This window comes from Leptinotarsa decemlineata, unplaced genomic scaffold, assembly GCF_025532065.1.
Source record: "Leptinotarsa decemlineata unplaced genomic scaffold, Ldec_3_MD MMD2_tig00000035_RagTag_RagTag, whole genome shotgun sequence".
Classification (NCBI taxonomy): Eukaryota; Metazoa; Arthropoda; class Insecta; order Coleoptera; family Chrysomelidae; genus Leptinotarsa; species Leptinotarsa decemlineata.
Window position 1 is genome coordinate 22825320 of NW_027412540.1, and position 15842 is coordinate 22841161.

At 36.6% G+C, this 15842-nt stretch overlaps 1 protein-coding gene across 4 annotated transcripts in view; it reads left to right on the plus strand.

The window, feature by feature from the left end:
* The window catches only part of LOC111516172 (irregular chiasm C-roughest protein), a 232808-nt gene extending 217941 nt beyond the window's left edge, over positions 1-14867 (plus strand). For 3 of the 4 annotated variants that reach the window (XM_074172023.1, XM_074172025.1, XM_074172024.1), the window contains 3 exons: positions 8050-8169; positions 9398-9660; positions 10847-14867. In XM_074172023.1, the coding sequence (XP_074028124.1) occupies positions 8050-8169; positions 9398-9660; positions 10847-11407 (944 nt within the window). In that variant the 3' untranslated portion in view covers positions 11408-14867. The remainder of the gene's footprint in view (positions 1-8049; positions 8170-9397; positions 9661-10846) is intronic. The other variant, XM_074172026.1, reaches the window with a different exon arrangement.
* The last annotated feature ends 975 nt before the right edge of the window (positions 14868-15842 follow it).

A 15842-nucleotide genomic window follows, 5' to 3' on the forward strand; every position in this document is an offset into this window, starting at 1 on the left:
TCATCTCTTCCAGTTTGTTATTTTGAGGATCTTCATGTTTTGCTATCTCCCACTTCTTCCATGCATCTTGTATTAGACCTTCCTACAAAGCCACGGTAAATAATAACATTATTCTGAGGTGGATTAAAGGGCACGACAGGAGTAAAGGTAATGGCATTGCCGACTCTTTAGCCAAAAAAACTGCTGGACTAGGAATTTTAGGACCCACTGACACCTACGGCCTGATAATAATAATAATAATAATAATGTTTATTTATAATTTTTTTTATTTTAATATTAAATTTCACAAAAAAGATTTGAAGCTTTATATCTTCAATTAATTATCTGCGAGCGCTTTCGACAGCTGGTCGTACTGTAATCTTCTAGGCACTCCTAGCAGTTTTAGGAGTGCCAATATTATATCTAATCTCTAAAAATATAATTAGAGGGGTAGTCATTCTTTCTATTCTATTTGTAATACCTCAGCTTTTTTCAGTTGGATGTCTGATATGCCACCCCAACTGAGTATGCTATATTGGAGCCTAGATTGTACCAATGCGTAGTATATTATTTTAAGGTGATTGATATCGAGAACGGATCTCGAATACTTGAATTTTATACAATAAACGTCTCAATGATTTAGTTATTTCTTTAATATATTCATTCCATCTGAGATGTCAATCAATTGTGACTCCCAGGTACTTAATATGGTCTGTGCTTAGGACGTCTATTTTTTCCGTGGTTATCTATTATTATTCATTATAGTTGGGTAGATTGCAAAGGGTAGAAATTTTGTTTTTTCAAAATTGATTGACTTATGATCAAACCAGTCTTTCAATACATTAATTTGAGTTTCAACTTTCATTTTCAATTTTTCCCAATTATCATCAGTATATATTATGGCCGTATCATCTGCAAAACTGTAAATGGAACCATCTGTCTTCATGGTTAGTAGTCTATTAATATATAATGAAAATAATGTAGGTCCAATAACAGTACACTGTGGTATACCATAAGTAATTTCTCTTTCAGAACTGAGAGTATTGTTTACTATCACTATTTGCCTTCTGCTACCCAAATAAGAAGAGTAGTTGTGTTTTGCCTCGTATTCCTGATTTATTTAACACCTCCAACAACTGATCGTGGTCAACAGTGTCGAAAGCTTTTGCTAAGTCTAAAAATACACATAATGCCGGCCGTCTCTGATCTATGTGTCCATTTATTTCCCCTATTACTGCAGCAATTGCATCAATAGTAGAGAGACCTTTTCTAAAACCATATTGTTGCAAGAAATAAGCCTATATTTATCAATGTATGAAGTTATCCTCGAATTCAGTGCCTTTTCGAATACCTTATTGAAACTTGTCACAATAGATATTGGCCTGTAGTTACTGACTACCTCCGGTTTTCCTTTTTCAAATATGGGTGTGACTATCGATTTTTTGAACGTGTTTGGACATTGACCGGTTTGAAATATATTATTAATTAAAAGTGTTAGTACCGGTGTGATTTAATTTGCAAATTCCTTGAGTTCTTCTGCTCTGATACCATCACATCCTGGCGAATTTCAATTTTTCAGAGAATATTTCATTTCTCTGATCTCGTTATCAGTAACTGATGTAACACTCATACTAAATCCCTATTCAATGAATTCAAGGGATACATTCTTGCCAGGATCTTGGGAAGCTGACTCCGAAGAAATATCTGGCGATGACCAGGAAAAATCTACGCTTAACAGTAGAATTTCTGACTGGCCACTGTCAACTAAGGAAATACCTTCACACATCCTGTTCACACAACAGGATGTGTGAACAGGAAGATGAAACTGTCTGGCATGTCCTATGCGAGTTTCCGGAGTTATAGTCGATTAGAGACTGTGTTTTCGGTTAGTCTTGGCCTACACCTGCCGATATAAAGCAGATGTCTTCCAGTGACCTGTCCACCTTCCTGGAAAGGACAGGATGGACGATGACCTAGGAGGACAACTCCTCGGAAGGATGTACAATGGGTCACATGTGGCCTAAGTGATGTAGGCCTACACTCACCCTCCCTACTCTACAGATACAGATAGACCTTCCTCCTCACTTCTTTTCTGTTAAATGACTGGTTGAGACCAATTTCCATCCACACATGACCCAGCCATCTCAGTTGCTAAGTTATTATCACTGCTATTATGTTGAGGTTCTGTTTTATTCTTCTCAGTAATTGCCCGTTTATGTTTTTTCTACCAAATATCTTTCGTATGAGCTTCTTTCTCAGACCAGTAGCCTTTCCTGTTCTCTTTTCATCATGGTCCATGTTTTAGAGGCATAATTATACTATAGGCTCATAACCGCTTTGTATATAAGAGGTATTGAAGTAAGAGAAAGCAAACCAGTAAAAGGTAGCCCGTGGTCGAATGGAACTTATAGTACCATACGTTCCGTATTTTACTGAATACTGACTGACCTCCATCCTCGCAGTAAACGAACATACCACTGGTGACGTCTATCGAACTAACAAACGAAACGTTTCGTACTACAAGTTTCATTCGACCACGGATTACTACCCTACAGATTATATTATTTCAGCAATAAGTAAAACCTATAAACACAGCTGAATTTATGAAACTATAACTGAAATATCCAAAATAGTTCCATAATCAAACTAAATCTGAACTAATGGCTCAAAAACTTGAATGATCATAATTGTGTGTACAGTACCCAGTTTTTGAGTATACTCAGTAACAGGAATTGTATGAACTGTTCACATCTTCAGACGCTCAAAAAGTCAGATATAACTTTTATTGGAAAAGTAGAGCTCCTATGCGGTTTTTGATGGTTTTAAACGCATTGGAAAAGTCAACAAGTTCGAAAAGTGGGTGTCCCATGATTTGAACGATTGACAGAAATTGACACGTTCTGAATTATGTTCTTCTTTGCTTTTCCATACCCAAAACGATATTTTTTGGATCGGATCTTCACGTCTGATGAAAAGTGGATTGTCTACGACAAGTAAGACGTTCAAGAGAGTGGTTGGATACCGATGAACTACTCAGGCGCTTCCTAAAGAGGAAAACCTAGCGCAAAAGTTGATGTATAATGAGATTCACCATAACTTTCTGCAACCGGGCCAAACCAATACAGCAGAGACCTATTGTGAGAAAATTAACGAAATGTACCAAAAATTGCGTCAGCAGTAGAAGAGGTCCTGTTCTGCTCCACCACAACAAGCGTCCGCACGTTTCATAAATCACTCTCCGAAAAATAAACGAATTGAGCGTCGAAGTCCTGCGTCACCCACCATTCTCCCCAGGCCTCTCGCCAATCGACAATCATCTTTTCAAGCACTTCGATAACATTTTCACCGGTAGAATCTCCGCCAATCAGGACCAAGCAAAAACTACCTTCGTCGAATCGAATCCCGAGTACACACTTTCTATGCTGACGGAATTAATCGACTTGTGGTACGTTGGCAAAAGTGCTCTGATTCAAATGGCGCTTATATCGTTCAAATTGAATAGGTATTCAATGAGTAATTATAGTTCAAAGTAGACTCATAAAAACTGACAAAATTATTCAAAAAACCTCAATATAACGGCTTGAATAAAGGAGCGTAACTTGAATAACACTTTGGAGATGATTTCTAGTTTTGTTGTTTGACATTTTTTATGTATTACATTGTCTTCAATAGTATATATTGTACTGTCGCGTCTTCGAATACTTGAAAAATAATAAAAATGAAAACAAGAGTGGACTGTAAGAATTGTGGCATAAAGCGAACTCACCGAATTCCTAGCACAAATCCCTGCTTCTGAAAGGGCCCTTTCTTGGAGTGTTCTTTCTTCAGCTTCACTGGATTGTACAACAAACCGGGAAGTTAAAATGAGTTACCAAACAGTCGAAGATGACACAGAGTCTAGAGCACACACGGTGAAATAAGTAATTAGCAAAAATAATAGTGATTCACGTAGCGTACTTAGCATGAGATCGTAGGTAGGTCTCTATTGATATGGTTTAGATAGATAAGCATACTTCAATTGAGTTTTGAGCATGCGCCCTTAGAAGTCGCTCCATGCCAACAATAATAATAGTAATAAAAACAGAAAGTTACAAATAAAGACGCAACATGTATAACAAGTGAGAAAAACCACATATTTCTCACGAGCGCAGAAGTCTCAAGCGAGTGAGAAATATGTCATTTTCACACGCATTGTGCACTATACTTTTTCTACGGTTGCGTTGTTTTCAAGTATTGAAAATTGGGATACATATATAATAATACTTGTATGTCATTAACTCATTTTTATATTTTATGTAAAATAGTAATCAACAGTTATATTTGAACAATTTTGTAAAGTAATTCCTGGTAGGTCGTTTTGTTTCAACATGTTTTCGGTAATTGAAATATTAGCTGCGGTCGAAGTTGAACGTGATGGGGAAACATATTGAGCTTCCACAGCATCGTTGTGTTCAGGTTCTAATGGCGCTGGAGGCTGAATGGATTCCACTATACTTTTTGAAATTTTCATTTTGTTAGCTGTGGAGTTGTCGATATAAGATTCAGCAACATTGCTGGATTTCCAACACCCATGGCGTTTTAAAGTTGAAAGATCTGCCCCTGCATTTACTAAAATAGTCGCAGATGACCTTCGGAAACAGTGGCCAATATATAATTCAGGGTTCGGCAATTGCAAAAATTTCGCTATTTCTTTCGCCATGGTGCCAAATGTATTTATCCCCACAGGCTGTTTCGTACATTTGCTATTTTTGTAATTTAGGAAAAAAACGTGTTTCATTTGTGCATGGTCGAAGCTTTACATATTTTTTGTAAATTTGGTAGAAATCTCCTGTGACTGAATTTTCTAGGAACCTTGTATCGGGTAATTTTATTTAAAGGGCCGAATTAAGATCTTCCATGTCATTAATTTTCAATTTTCGAAGTTCATAACAACGGCATGCCCCTGTAAGGCCAATAGCTAAAGCAGCCTGAAATCAAAACCAAATATTCATTTTTCGATAACAATTTAAAAATTTTCAATTCATACCTTTATCAGCAAATACTTTTCATCAGGTGCATCTTTTAAAAATTGATGAATTTCTTCCGAAGTTAATGTTTTTGACTGTTTTGGAGCACTTTTTTCTGATTTGCGTTTTAAAAATGCACGTAGTTTTACGTATTTTGATATTTCAACACAATTTTTAATAATTAAGGTACTCCTCAGCATCGAATACTGAGATCATAATGTTGATGATTTCAATCTTCTTGACAACTCTTCAAAATAAACTAACAAGGTATTTTCGGAACAAGAATTCACCTTGACATTCATTTTCCAGTCCATAAAGTTTCTGTCAGCGATTTCATATTTTTCTCTTGATGTACTTGGTAGCAAATTAATGCAAACATCTATTGCTTCCTGAACAATTTCTGGAGGTGTATTTTCCAACTCCAAATCTTCGTATTCCATTATATTCAATATTTATTATATCTGAACTGTTTATACTATAACAACCAACAATAAAACTTCTTTCGTTGGGTAAGTTGACAGCAATAATTATGCAGTGCTTCTGTTTTGTTGTTATGGAAACGCCGACAATGGGCTACTTGGATATTGCACGCGAATCGTCGGCATAGCCTTGTCAACATGGAGAACGTGTCATATCAATTCTCACTGCGTGAGAAATATACGTTTTAAACGTATGAGAGAAATGGCACATTGTATAACATCCGTAGAAAAAATTTCTTTTTGCTCTACTTTCGAGGCGAGGAAAAACACGTCCAGAAACGAGTTCACTTCAAATTTTCTGATATAAAAAATGAGTATTTTCATTCTCTATTGGGACCGCATCTTTAAACGCCATCGAATAGATTTCGATGCGACTTGGCAGGGGGCATCGAGTCCACATTAATCATCTGGAAGCCCCTTGAAAGACACTTCGGAATGTATAATTGTAGTGTCTCAAATCCGTAAGGCAGCGACGTCGTGAGATTAATTTGACGCCGCAAAGAAGTTTCGGCGGGAAAAACTTCACCGCGAGAGAAATTAATGGTTTTAGTAAAGCCCTTCGATCGTTCGGATTGGAATAATTGATGGTAAATTCTGAAAATCAGTTCTGGGGCATCAATAAGAAAACTCTATTCATTCGTCATGAATATTTTCTGAAATTTGTTTTTCATGTATCTGAATTGATTTCACATAGATCCATCCATAGACAATATCATTCTAACATTCATAATCAAACCTGAAATATCAATACAAAATATAGTGACCCGGTTTATTTCGAAATTTTTGTGGCAAAATAAACACCGGTTTGATGCCAAGGAGGTGGGGTTGATTAAAAAAAAGTATCCATCCATTAATTTTTTTGCGTAAAATTTTCCAATCTCCTACTTTCTTCCATAATAGTCACCGTTTCATATCATTTCATAATACCACGAATATATTACGCTAAAATCATTTTGTTTTGATTTGGTTGTTATCTACTCATTTGAATAACATTGTTTTCATTGTTGTCACAATTAACACTTAACTCAAAATATCCTACTTTTTTATTAATATCGATTTTTATAACTGTTCTATTACCAACTGGGACAAAATCAACGATGACACTGGAAATGGCTCAAAGAACAGGTCAATGGTCCATCTTTTCATCTAGAAGAATAGATAAGAACTAACTCACAAACATAGTTTTCCATTTCAATATTTACGATGCCTTCATTTGAGTGGCAATACTGAATATTCAGGCACCTATAATTTCCCTAGTATCAACTCATAATTAGCTCTGAGTTATAATCATAACTCCAGACTGATCCCTAAGCCACAAATCGAGACTGCCCATATCAAATGATTTGTGGTAAAACTTGGAGTTTGGGGCGCAAACAAATCAATTAGATTCATGTGATGATTGTCAGACCAATGATCACTTATGGAGCAATTGGCTGGTGGCCGACAGCTTTACAGAAAACGGCTCAGGCGAAGCTTTCTGGCTTACAGACACAGCCTTATCTGTGGTGCCATCAGTACCAAACCGGCATTAGCCATGAAGATCCTTCTTGATCTACATCCTCTCCAAATTTTTTCGAAGAGAGAGATGGACTGCATATAGACTTGTACACATCTCCAATTGCACAAATCAATTCAATGCAGAGTACACTACACTGGTGTTTGACACTGGAGAAGTCACAGCATTCTGGAAATGACCACTGACTTTATGCCTCCAACTGTCAACTACGAACTATCTTATGCTGTATTTTCCCGAGGCTTGGATCCTCCGGAAGAAAGAAATATTAAGAGCAGATAGTTGTTGGTTCACAGATGGATCAAAAACACCTTCCGGCTTTGGTGCAGGTGTTTCTAAGTGCAGACCCAGGACAGAGATATGAACCTCCCTAGGAACCTATGGGAGTGTATTCCAAGCGGAAATTATTGCTATTTAATTGTGTGCCATGTTATTGGTAGAATCCAACCTTATTCACAAGTCAGTAAAATATTATCGGACTCTCCTCAATAGGAAGACTTAACAAATTATCTCTGGTCTCGATTCTTTGCCACACTGGCCTGGAAGGCAATGAGTCTGCTAACTTCCTTGCAAACGTGGGTGCTGCAAGAAGCTTCATCGGACCAGAACTTGTCGTTGGCATCGCTTCAGGTTCTGCCAAACAAAGATTGAACACCTGGATGGCAAGAAGATTTAAGGACCTCTGGCAAATTCTTCCAGGATTGTCCCACAACAAAGCATTCATTCACCCTTCGAAGCTTGATACCAAACAGTTGTTGGACTACAGTAGGGATGAACTACGATGTCTAACCGGCCTCCTCACAGGTCACTATCGTCTAAATCATCGTATGCAGAGACTGGGACTGTCGGGAGACAGTGTGTGTCGCCTCTGTATAGAAAATGATGAATCAGCAGAGCATATACTTTCTTTCTATAATTTAACTCTACATAATGTAATACAGTTAATGTAGCAACTCATACCAAATGGTATGTTGAAGTGAATTCTTATAAATAATTAATTGATTGCGTTTTATCTATTGAGATATTGCCACTATAATATGTTAGACGACTAATCTCAGGTTTTTTGTTACAGAGAGCTTCCCAATGCTGATTATTATTATTGGAGTGGTTGGAGCTATAATTGTCCTGATCATTGTTATAATTATTGTGTTCCTATGCCAGAGACAGAACAATAAGAAACCTCATCCGGAAAGTAAGTGCTTCATTGATAAAGTAAAAAATCATCTTTGATAATTAACTTTTTGAAATTGAGTTTGTTCTGTGAACCTTCTCCTCTACTTATTCATCGGGATCTAGAAACGTGAAATGAATGTTTCTGTATGTTTCTTAAAAACTTCTGATTACTCGCAAGTGGATGATTTTCAAAATATTTTTTATAAGATACAGAGAGAGAAAAATTATTTTCCAAATTGATCACAGAGTTTGTAGGAAAGTATGCAATGCAAAAAAATAATGATAATAATAACAATATAAAGATATACATTCACTTTTGTGTTAGTAACTCAAAAGTTGAAAAATAAATACCTACAAAACAGAGATACCTGTTTTCAAAGGTTGAAATTGCAAACTTATTTGAGTATTCAGTTCAGAAATTCACTGAATCAGTAGTGATTTTTTCATAGATCGGTTGAATTTCTGAAAATGCATATTTTTCAATAAATTGATGGATGTAGCCGTTACTACGTGGTAGGAAATCATAATGAAGAAAAGAGAAATGAAACTTTCTATGTTTTTTACCACTATGACAGTTCTTCGTTACATTCGCGAAGTAGTTGAGCCTCAAGTCCTTACATACCTTGAGACCATTGAGAACCCCATATTTCAACAAGACAACTCTAGATCGCATGTGTCTAGAGTAACTCTAGACTTCATGGATCAGCAGGACATTAACCGCTTACCACGGCTTCCCAGATCGTCCGATCTTACACCGATCGAACATGTGTGGGATATTCTTGGTCGCAGACTGCTGAATTTACAACAGTCCCCACAAACTTAAGCAGCACTTAGACTTGAGTAAGAAGTAGAGTGGAATAAGATACCCCAACAGGATATAGATCATCTTATCAGCACAATGCCTAGACGTATTCACGAGTGTATAAGACATCGAACATCTGCAACACAGTACTGAACTTCACTGGTTTCACGATCATCCAATTTCTCTGAAAACTCACTCGTTCGTTTGCTATTATCTATCAAGTATGTAGGTAAAAAATCATTAAAATATTTTCAATACAAATGGGTGCTTACCTTCCTTTGTCACTTAATACACATTTTCGCGTTACCATTTACAAGAAAATATGTTGAATGATGATAGTTGCACTGTCGAGTCAAAAATGATATGATATTGATTCAGTATAATCCATCGATTATATCTATAATAACAAATTTCAAAAAATAATGGAAACTTGTTTTTTTTCCAGCAGATATAAACACGATGGAAAAGCAGTGTAAAGAATCAGATCGCAGTTCGAACATTTCAGACCTGAAATTGGATTTGAGGACAGGTTCTTCCAATAGTAATGTACATTGTGATATGGACTACATTCCCGGAGCTGAATCGGAAACCGGAAGCGAGTCGGTAATAACGAGAATAGGGGTGCCTTTGGCGGGACCGGTCAACGTTTCGGGTCAGGAAATTTACAGATATTCGGCCGACTATACGGAGCCCAGTTTTCCACCCAAGGTATGGAAATTTAGTATATTATATACAGTGTGTGAAAGCCAAATGGTTCGGTTACTGTACATATTTAAAAAAAAACCTGAAACACGTCAAATGTAAATTACAATTTGACATTCTTCAACGTAAAAATGCCACCCCTTCCTTCAACCCCCTTCGAACGACAGGTACAACCCCCAAATTTAAAATGAGAAGTATAGGTTTCAAGTTTATTGCAACGAATAAAATAAAATAAATTAAAATCACGTGGTTACCGAAATTCCATAAAATACACTCAAAAACTAAAATGTAATGCAAAACGTAATGAAATGCACTATACGAAAAAAAACTATGGATGTTAACGAAGTTGATGCTCACCAAAATAAGTTCTTTTTATCAAAATCGTCTTCCATGAGCTACTGAGTAGGTATCATTTTAAAGGGGTGAATTTTATTTTTTCTCAATGTGTTCAGTATCGATGTATGGCTAACATTAAATGTAGTGGATGCCTGTCTACTCGATGTATGTGGGTTTTCCTCAAACTCCAGCAACACATCTGATTTGAGTTCATCACTCATTGCATTGTCAGCTGCTTTTTATATCTGCCCCACATGACCAAGCTTGCGAAACTGCTTCTCTATTTTGCTTCTTGTTCTATGAGATATGGTCGGTAAATTATTTCTCATAAAATAGGCGAGCTCCTTCCTGTTGTGTTCGGGTTTTATCTCCGTAACCAATCAAGTGTAAAACTGTTATTTTATGCATTTCCGTCAATCTAGCCATTTTTCAGACTTGAAGTTAACGGACTTTGAACTTGAATTAAAATACTGGCAACTGATGTTGTAACATGCAAAACAAGTTGACAAGGCGTTTCAAACTAATGTTGTCACGGAAATTATGTACAGTTTTTACCATCTAAAAAGAACATTGCTATGGTTTTTGCTTACTTCCTCATTATCAATACCTCAACATGAAAAAAGTTCTGAGTATATTGCAGTAAGTTTTGAGTGTATTTTATTGAATTTCGGTAACCACATGATTTTAATTCATTATATCTTGATTGTTGCAATAAACTGAGCCCTGCGGCACACCAAGATCAATATCTCTTGTTCCCGAATTATGACTGTTACTGGTAACATATTCTTTTCTAAATCTCAAATAGTTCGATATCCAATCCAGTGACAAACCTCTGATACCATTTTTTCTGTTGCAGGACGGACAAAACAACAACGGTTATGTTCCTTACGTGGACTACTCCCGAGACTACAACCCACCAATGATGCAACCGCCGATTTCCTCTTCTCTGGACCCGACCAGAGAAAGTCTCCAATCCACGCGTCTCCAACTCAACTCCCTCCAAGCTCACCAGATACCCGTGTCGGGCTCTGGTCTACCGCTGAACGATCTCTCCGATCTCCACGTCTCCCATCAGTCCATGCCGAATGGAGGTCTTCCGTCGATCGATCCCCGCTTCAGCGCCGCCTATGGTAATCCTTACCTCAGGAACCCGAACGTGGGACTACCGACGCCGAACACGGCAAATCCTGTCGCGACACCGGCTCCTCCGCCATATTCGAGGGAGAATTCCCGGCTTGTCAGCTCCAGCGGAATGATAACGGCCAGTGCGAACGTTATTAACACTGTAGTGGCCAATGGGGCGAACGGATCCATTCCGCAGGTGACGCGATTACCGAACTCCCCTACGAGTCAGTATATAGTGCCCAATTCGAATATGGCGACTATAAAAAGGGGTACCATGGCGACGCATGTATAATGTTTCAGTGCAGTTAGGTAGAAAACTAATGCTAGTGGTAGGGAAAACGTTAGGAATGGGTTTTGCTTCGATAATAAGAAGTAACGTGTTCGATGATGAGATTCAGATGCAGAAATTATGATCCGTTTGACGAATGAACCATAATTTACATAGAAGACATGTAAGATCGCATCTTTAATTGAATTTGGGTAGTCGTTTCATCAAAAAGGTTATACAATGTATCTTGAAGAATGAAAATAACAATAGCTCAGGTTGTGTTACCTTTATATTTGATCCAAATGGTCTCCAGAAAAATCAGAATAATGTGAAACACATATTGAGTGAATGTGGTGGTTTTTGATCTCTTTCATCAAAGATAATTTTCAGAAGTAGAATATTCATTTATTTCAATTGAAAACACCTGAATCGATAGAGTTTAAGAGTGAGTATTGGGACGGAAAAATCAAGAAAACCGGAAAATGTGATAGAGCAAAAATAAATGGTAGACTGCCTGACAGTCGTACCAAATGTGTAATAACCTTATATTGTGTTTATGTTTTAACGGGTTTGAAAAGTCAGCTAAGCAGTTAGTTCACAGTATTTCAATTCTTGGTACCCACAACCGTCTCTCACTTATAATTCACTCGTTCTGGCGATGCAAGATCATAGACAGGGTTGTTTTGGACCACTCGATGCTGTATTGGTTTCTTCAGTTGACGCGGATCTCGAAGATAGATATGAAGCAGGTTCTAATCTTGAAGTCACATTTGATTCATCAGAACTTCTTCGATAGTCAAGTACTGGTTGTGACAGATTTTTGTTTTTGCACATTCTTTGAAGTTTTCTGATCAATGTTTGTTGTTAACGTGAGCACTGGTGGCTTATTGATATCCCTCAACCAGACAAGAATACGGTCAACGGCTCAGGAGCAGCAGTGCAGCAGAGCAGCAGTCAAAGCGTAAGCGCATTTGCGCCTCGGCGCAAATGCGCTTACGCTTTGACCTTTGTATAGTATCACAAGGTAATCTGCCATGTCCAGCCTCATTCCGAGCGGTAGATTGGGGTGTCCAGCCTCAGAATTGGTTTTTGTTTTTTCTGTGGCTGTTTCTGGGTTTGTTTCATTCATGTGTGTTCCCACGAGTAACAGAGGAAGGGTTGGTCACTCTGGCAGAGCCCCGCATCACCTGAAGATGGCTGATTTCAATGAAGTTTCGCCCGGTTCCCCAAGGGGATCGTTCGTAATCGCAGGTCTCCCAGCGGCCATTCAGCTGTCGACACGGTTCCTTACACCTTAGCTTAGGTTGGTCCACGGTGGCATGTTTCGCAAAAGATTTTGGGGAGTTTTGGTTCCCCTCATCCTACGTATTTCTTCCACTGACCAGGAGTCTGGCGACCTTGTCCGTAAGGCCACATTGGCTTCCCAGACAGGGCTCCCAGTCCCCTGGCCGTTTCACTATCCGTCACCTGGAGACGCGCCCGATAGGTAGCCCAACCCACGGGGTTTAAAAAGGTTATACTAGGAACTAACTGATATCTTGACAGAGGACAGTCATTTCCTGATCTACTCGTTTTCTTAATCATAATGGTGTCAAACCTGTCACAGGCAGTGAATATGGCCTAAGCTCCTGAAGCCATTGACCACCTTCCTAGACTTGTTTAGTTGGGTGTTTCTTGTGTATACGTGGCCTACTGCTCTTTCTGATTTCAATAAGCAGCAGTGCTCACGTTAACATTTGTTCCAGCAGCTTCTTTCAGTATCAAGTTTCCCGGATACCCCTCGAAATGTTCCCTATCCGTTTATAAAAAATCATCAGCTCATATCTGTTGGTAGCCGTTCAATTGGTGAAAATGAAATAACTTTTTTTGTGAATGCAGGTTCGATCTTTGCTTTTGAATTCAATGGGTGACGTTGCACAAAAATTCTGCCAGACTATATGGAAAATAATGTTCAATAGATTTTAAAACAGAAACAGATTTTTGTCTAAACCGAAAATACTTGTTTAACCTTTTTTATAAAAAAAACGGAATAATCATCGACAGTTACTATGTGATTCTCGAACCAAGTGGAGAATGATATAGTTTTTCAAAGCAAAAATATAGAACGTTATTCCCTCACCATCATCTAATTGTATTGAACCGTGATACCGTTTGAAGTGATGTTAATAAGTGAATTTATGACGAGAAGACTGAATAATAATATAAAACGAATTTTTTCTAGAAATATGAAATTGTTCACATTTGGTAGAGCCGAAAACGAACAGAGTCCTAATGTAAATTTTTATACTAGACAATTAAATTAATTGACCGAATTGTTGATTAAAAATTAATCAGATTGTACTGGTTTTGTACTGAACAGTTGCATATTTTTAAAAAAATTGCTCCAAACTGTTTTGAAGTTTCGAAAATTTCATCTTTACCTTCTTATCTCTGTTGGTATTGAAACCCCAAAGTTTTATTTTCAAAAATGTTATCAATTTCATTACGTTCAATTCCCAAATGTGCCATGTGAATAACTAGATTATGTGAAGGTGTGAAAATATGCATCTGTTGCTGATAATAATAGTGTACATATCCATATCCTTATAGTCGGTAGTCCCTCGAACCGACTCCATGTAAAACGTCAATTCCTATTCAAAATTCCATTCAATCATGTCTACACTTCTAGAAAAGCATGTGTAATTTCTCATCGTTAGTTAAAAAATATAATTTCACGTCTACGAGCTTCCACGTTAATGATGAAATGTTTTGAGTTGTGTATTTGCCAATGGTGTCACTTTGTGTTGAATTGTTTAAAATATTCTTCTTCACACTGAATGATTATCATGAGACATTTTCGAGAACAATCAACTTATAACATTGTTTTGTGTAAATTGTTAATCTTAAAAATGAATGTTCTTGTTATAAATTTAAAGTATATACCAAAGATATTTTTTGTATAGTAAAACTAATGAAAAATGTATATTTTTAAAATAATTTCAATTCAACGATGCTACATCATGAAAAATTGGCCTACACTGCAATGAATTTCCTGTTTATTATTATGTTGAGTGCGGTTCCATATTTTTGTACTTAGAGGCAATGCTACATTGCTTCAAACGTTGCTCAGACTAGTTAGTTCTTTGTAATTATTTGTATACTTGTATATTATATTTTTTCTGTATATTCAATCTTTTTGTATAAATAAACGATTACACAATAACTCAACATCGATTATTTCCAGTATACCTTGTATTTTTGTTATATATAAAGGATTATTTTGTTTTAACGAAAAAATTGTAGTTCGTATCAATTGATGTTTTTGTTATACACAATATAAAAAATAATTATTTAGCTCAAACTTGTAAATATGAATATATCTTGCGAAATCGTTTTCTATACTATTAGAAGATACTGTTACTATTGTGTATAATTTTTTTTTAAGTCTTGACGAATAGCAATATTTATAAAACTTTGTGATTGTAAAATAAATATGCCTACTTAAGTTGTGTTTTGCTTTTCAAAGACCTGCCACCTTTCGCATTCATTGTGAGAAAAACAATTTACATTTTTATTCCGGTTACACCCAGCGATTTTATTATTTTTTTATCTGTTAATACTTTATTTGGTGGAAAGAGGCTAGAGTTTGCCCGATATTCAAGAATGGCGATAAAGATAAAATCGAAAACTATAGAGGTATTTCATTGCTCTGTAACTTTGCAAAAGTTTTTGAAATCATTTTGTATAATCGTATATATTCCTGTATCCGAAATATGATATCTCAAAATCAGCATGGATTTGTTAATAATCGCTCAACAGTGTCAAATCTGATATTTATCACTCAATATATCGCACAGGTGCTAGATGACCATAGTCAAGTAGATGTCATCTATACAGATTTTGCAAAAGCATTCGACAGAGTGGATCACACCTTTCTATTGAATAAATTGAGTGCAATTGGCTTTACTGAAAATGCAAGACATTTTATAGAATCTTATTTATCAAACAGAAAGCAGTATGTTTCATATAACGGATTCAATTCCGACATTTGCCTAGCATCATCTGGCGTTCCTCAAGGATCAAATTTGGGACCACTTCTATTTTTAATATTTGTGAATGATCTATGTAACAATTTAATATGTGAAAGGTTGTGCTTTGCTGATGATTTGAAGATTTTTTCTATTGTGAATAGTACGAATGACTGCTTAAATCTGCAGAAACAACTGGATTATATTCAAAATTGGTGCAATATTAACAAGTTATGTCTTAACGTTAGAAAATGCAAAGTTCTGAGTTATACTAGAAAAATTACATCAATACACTATTCTTACAAGGTTGAGAATACTCAACTGGAACGATGTACCAAAATCAAGGATTTAGGTGTTATTTTTGACAAAGAGTTGAATTTCATAGAAAACACAACCTTAAAAGTCTCTCAAGCACTAAAGACGTACGGTTTCATAATGAGAAATTGTAGAAA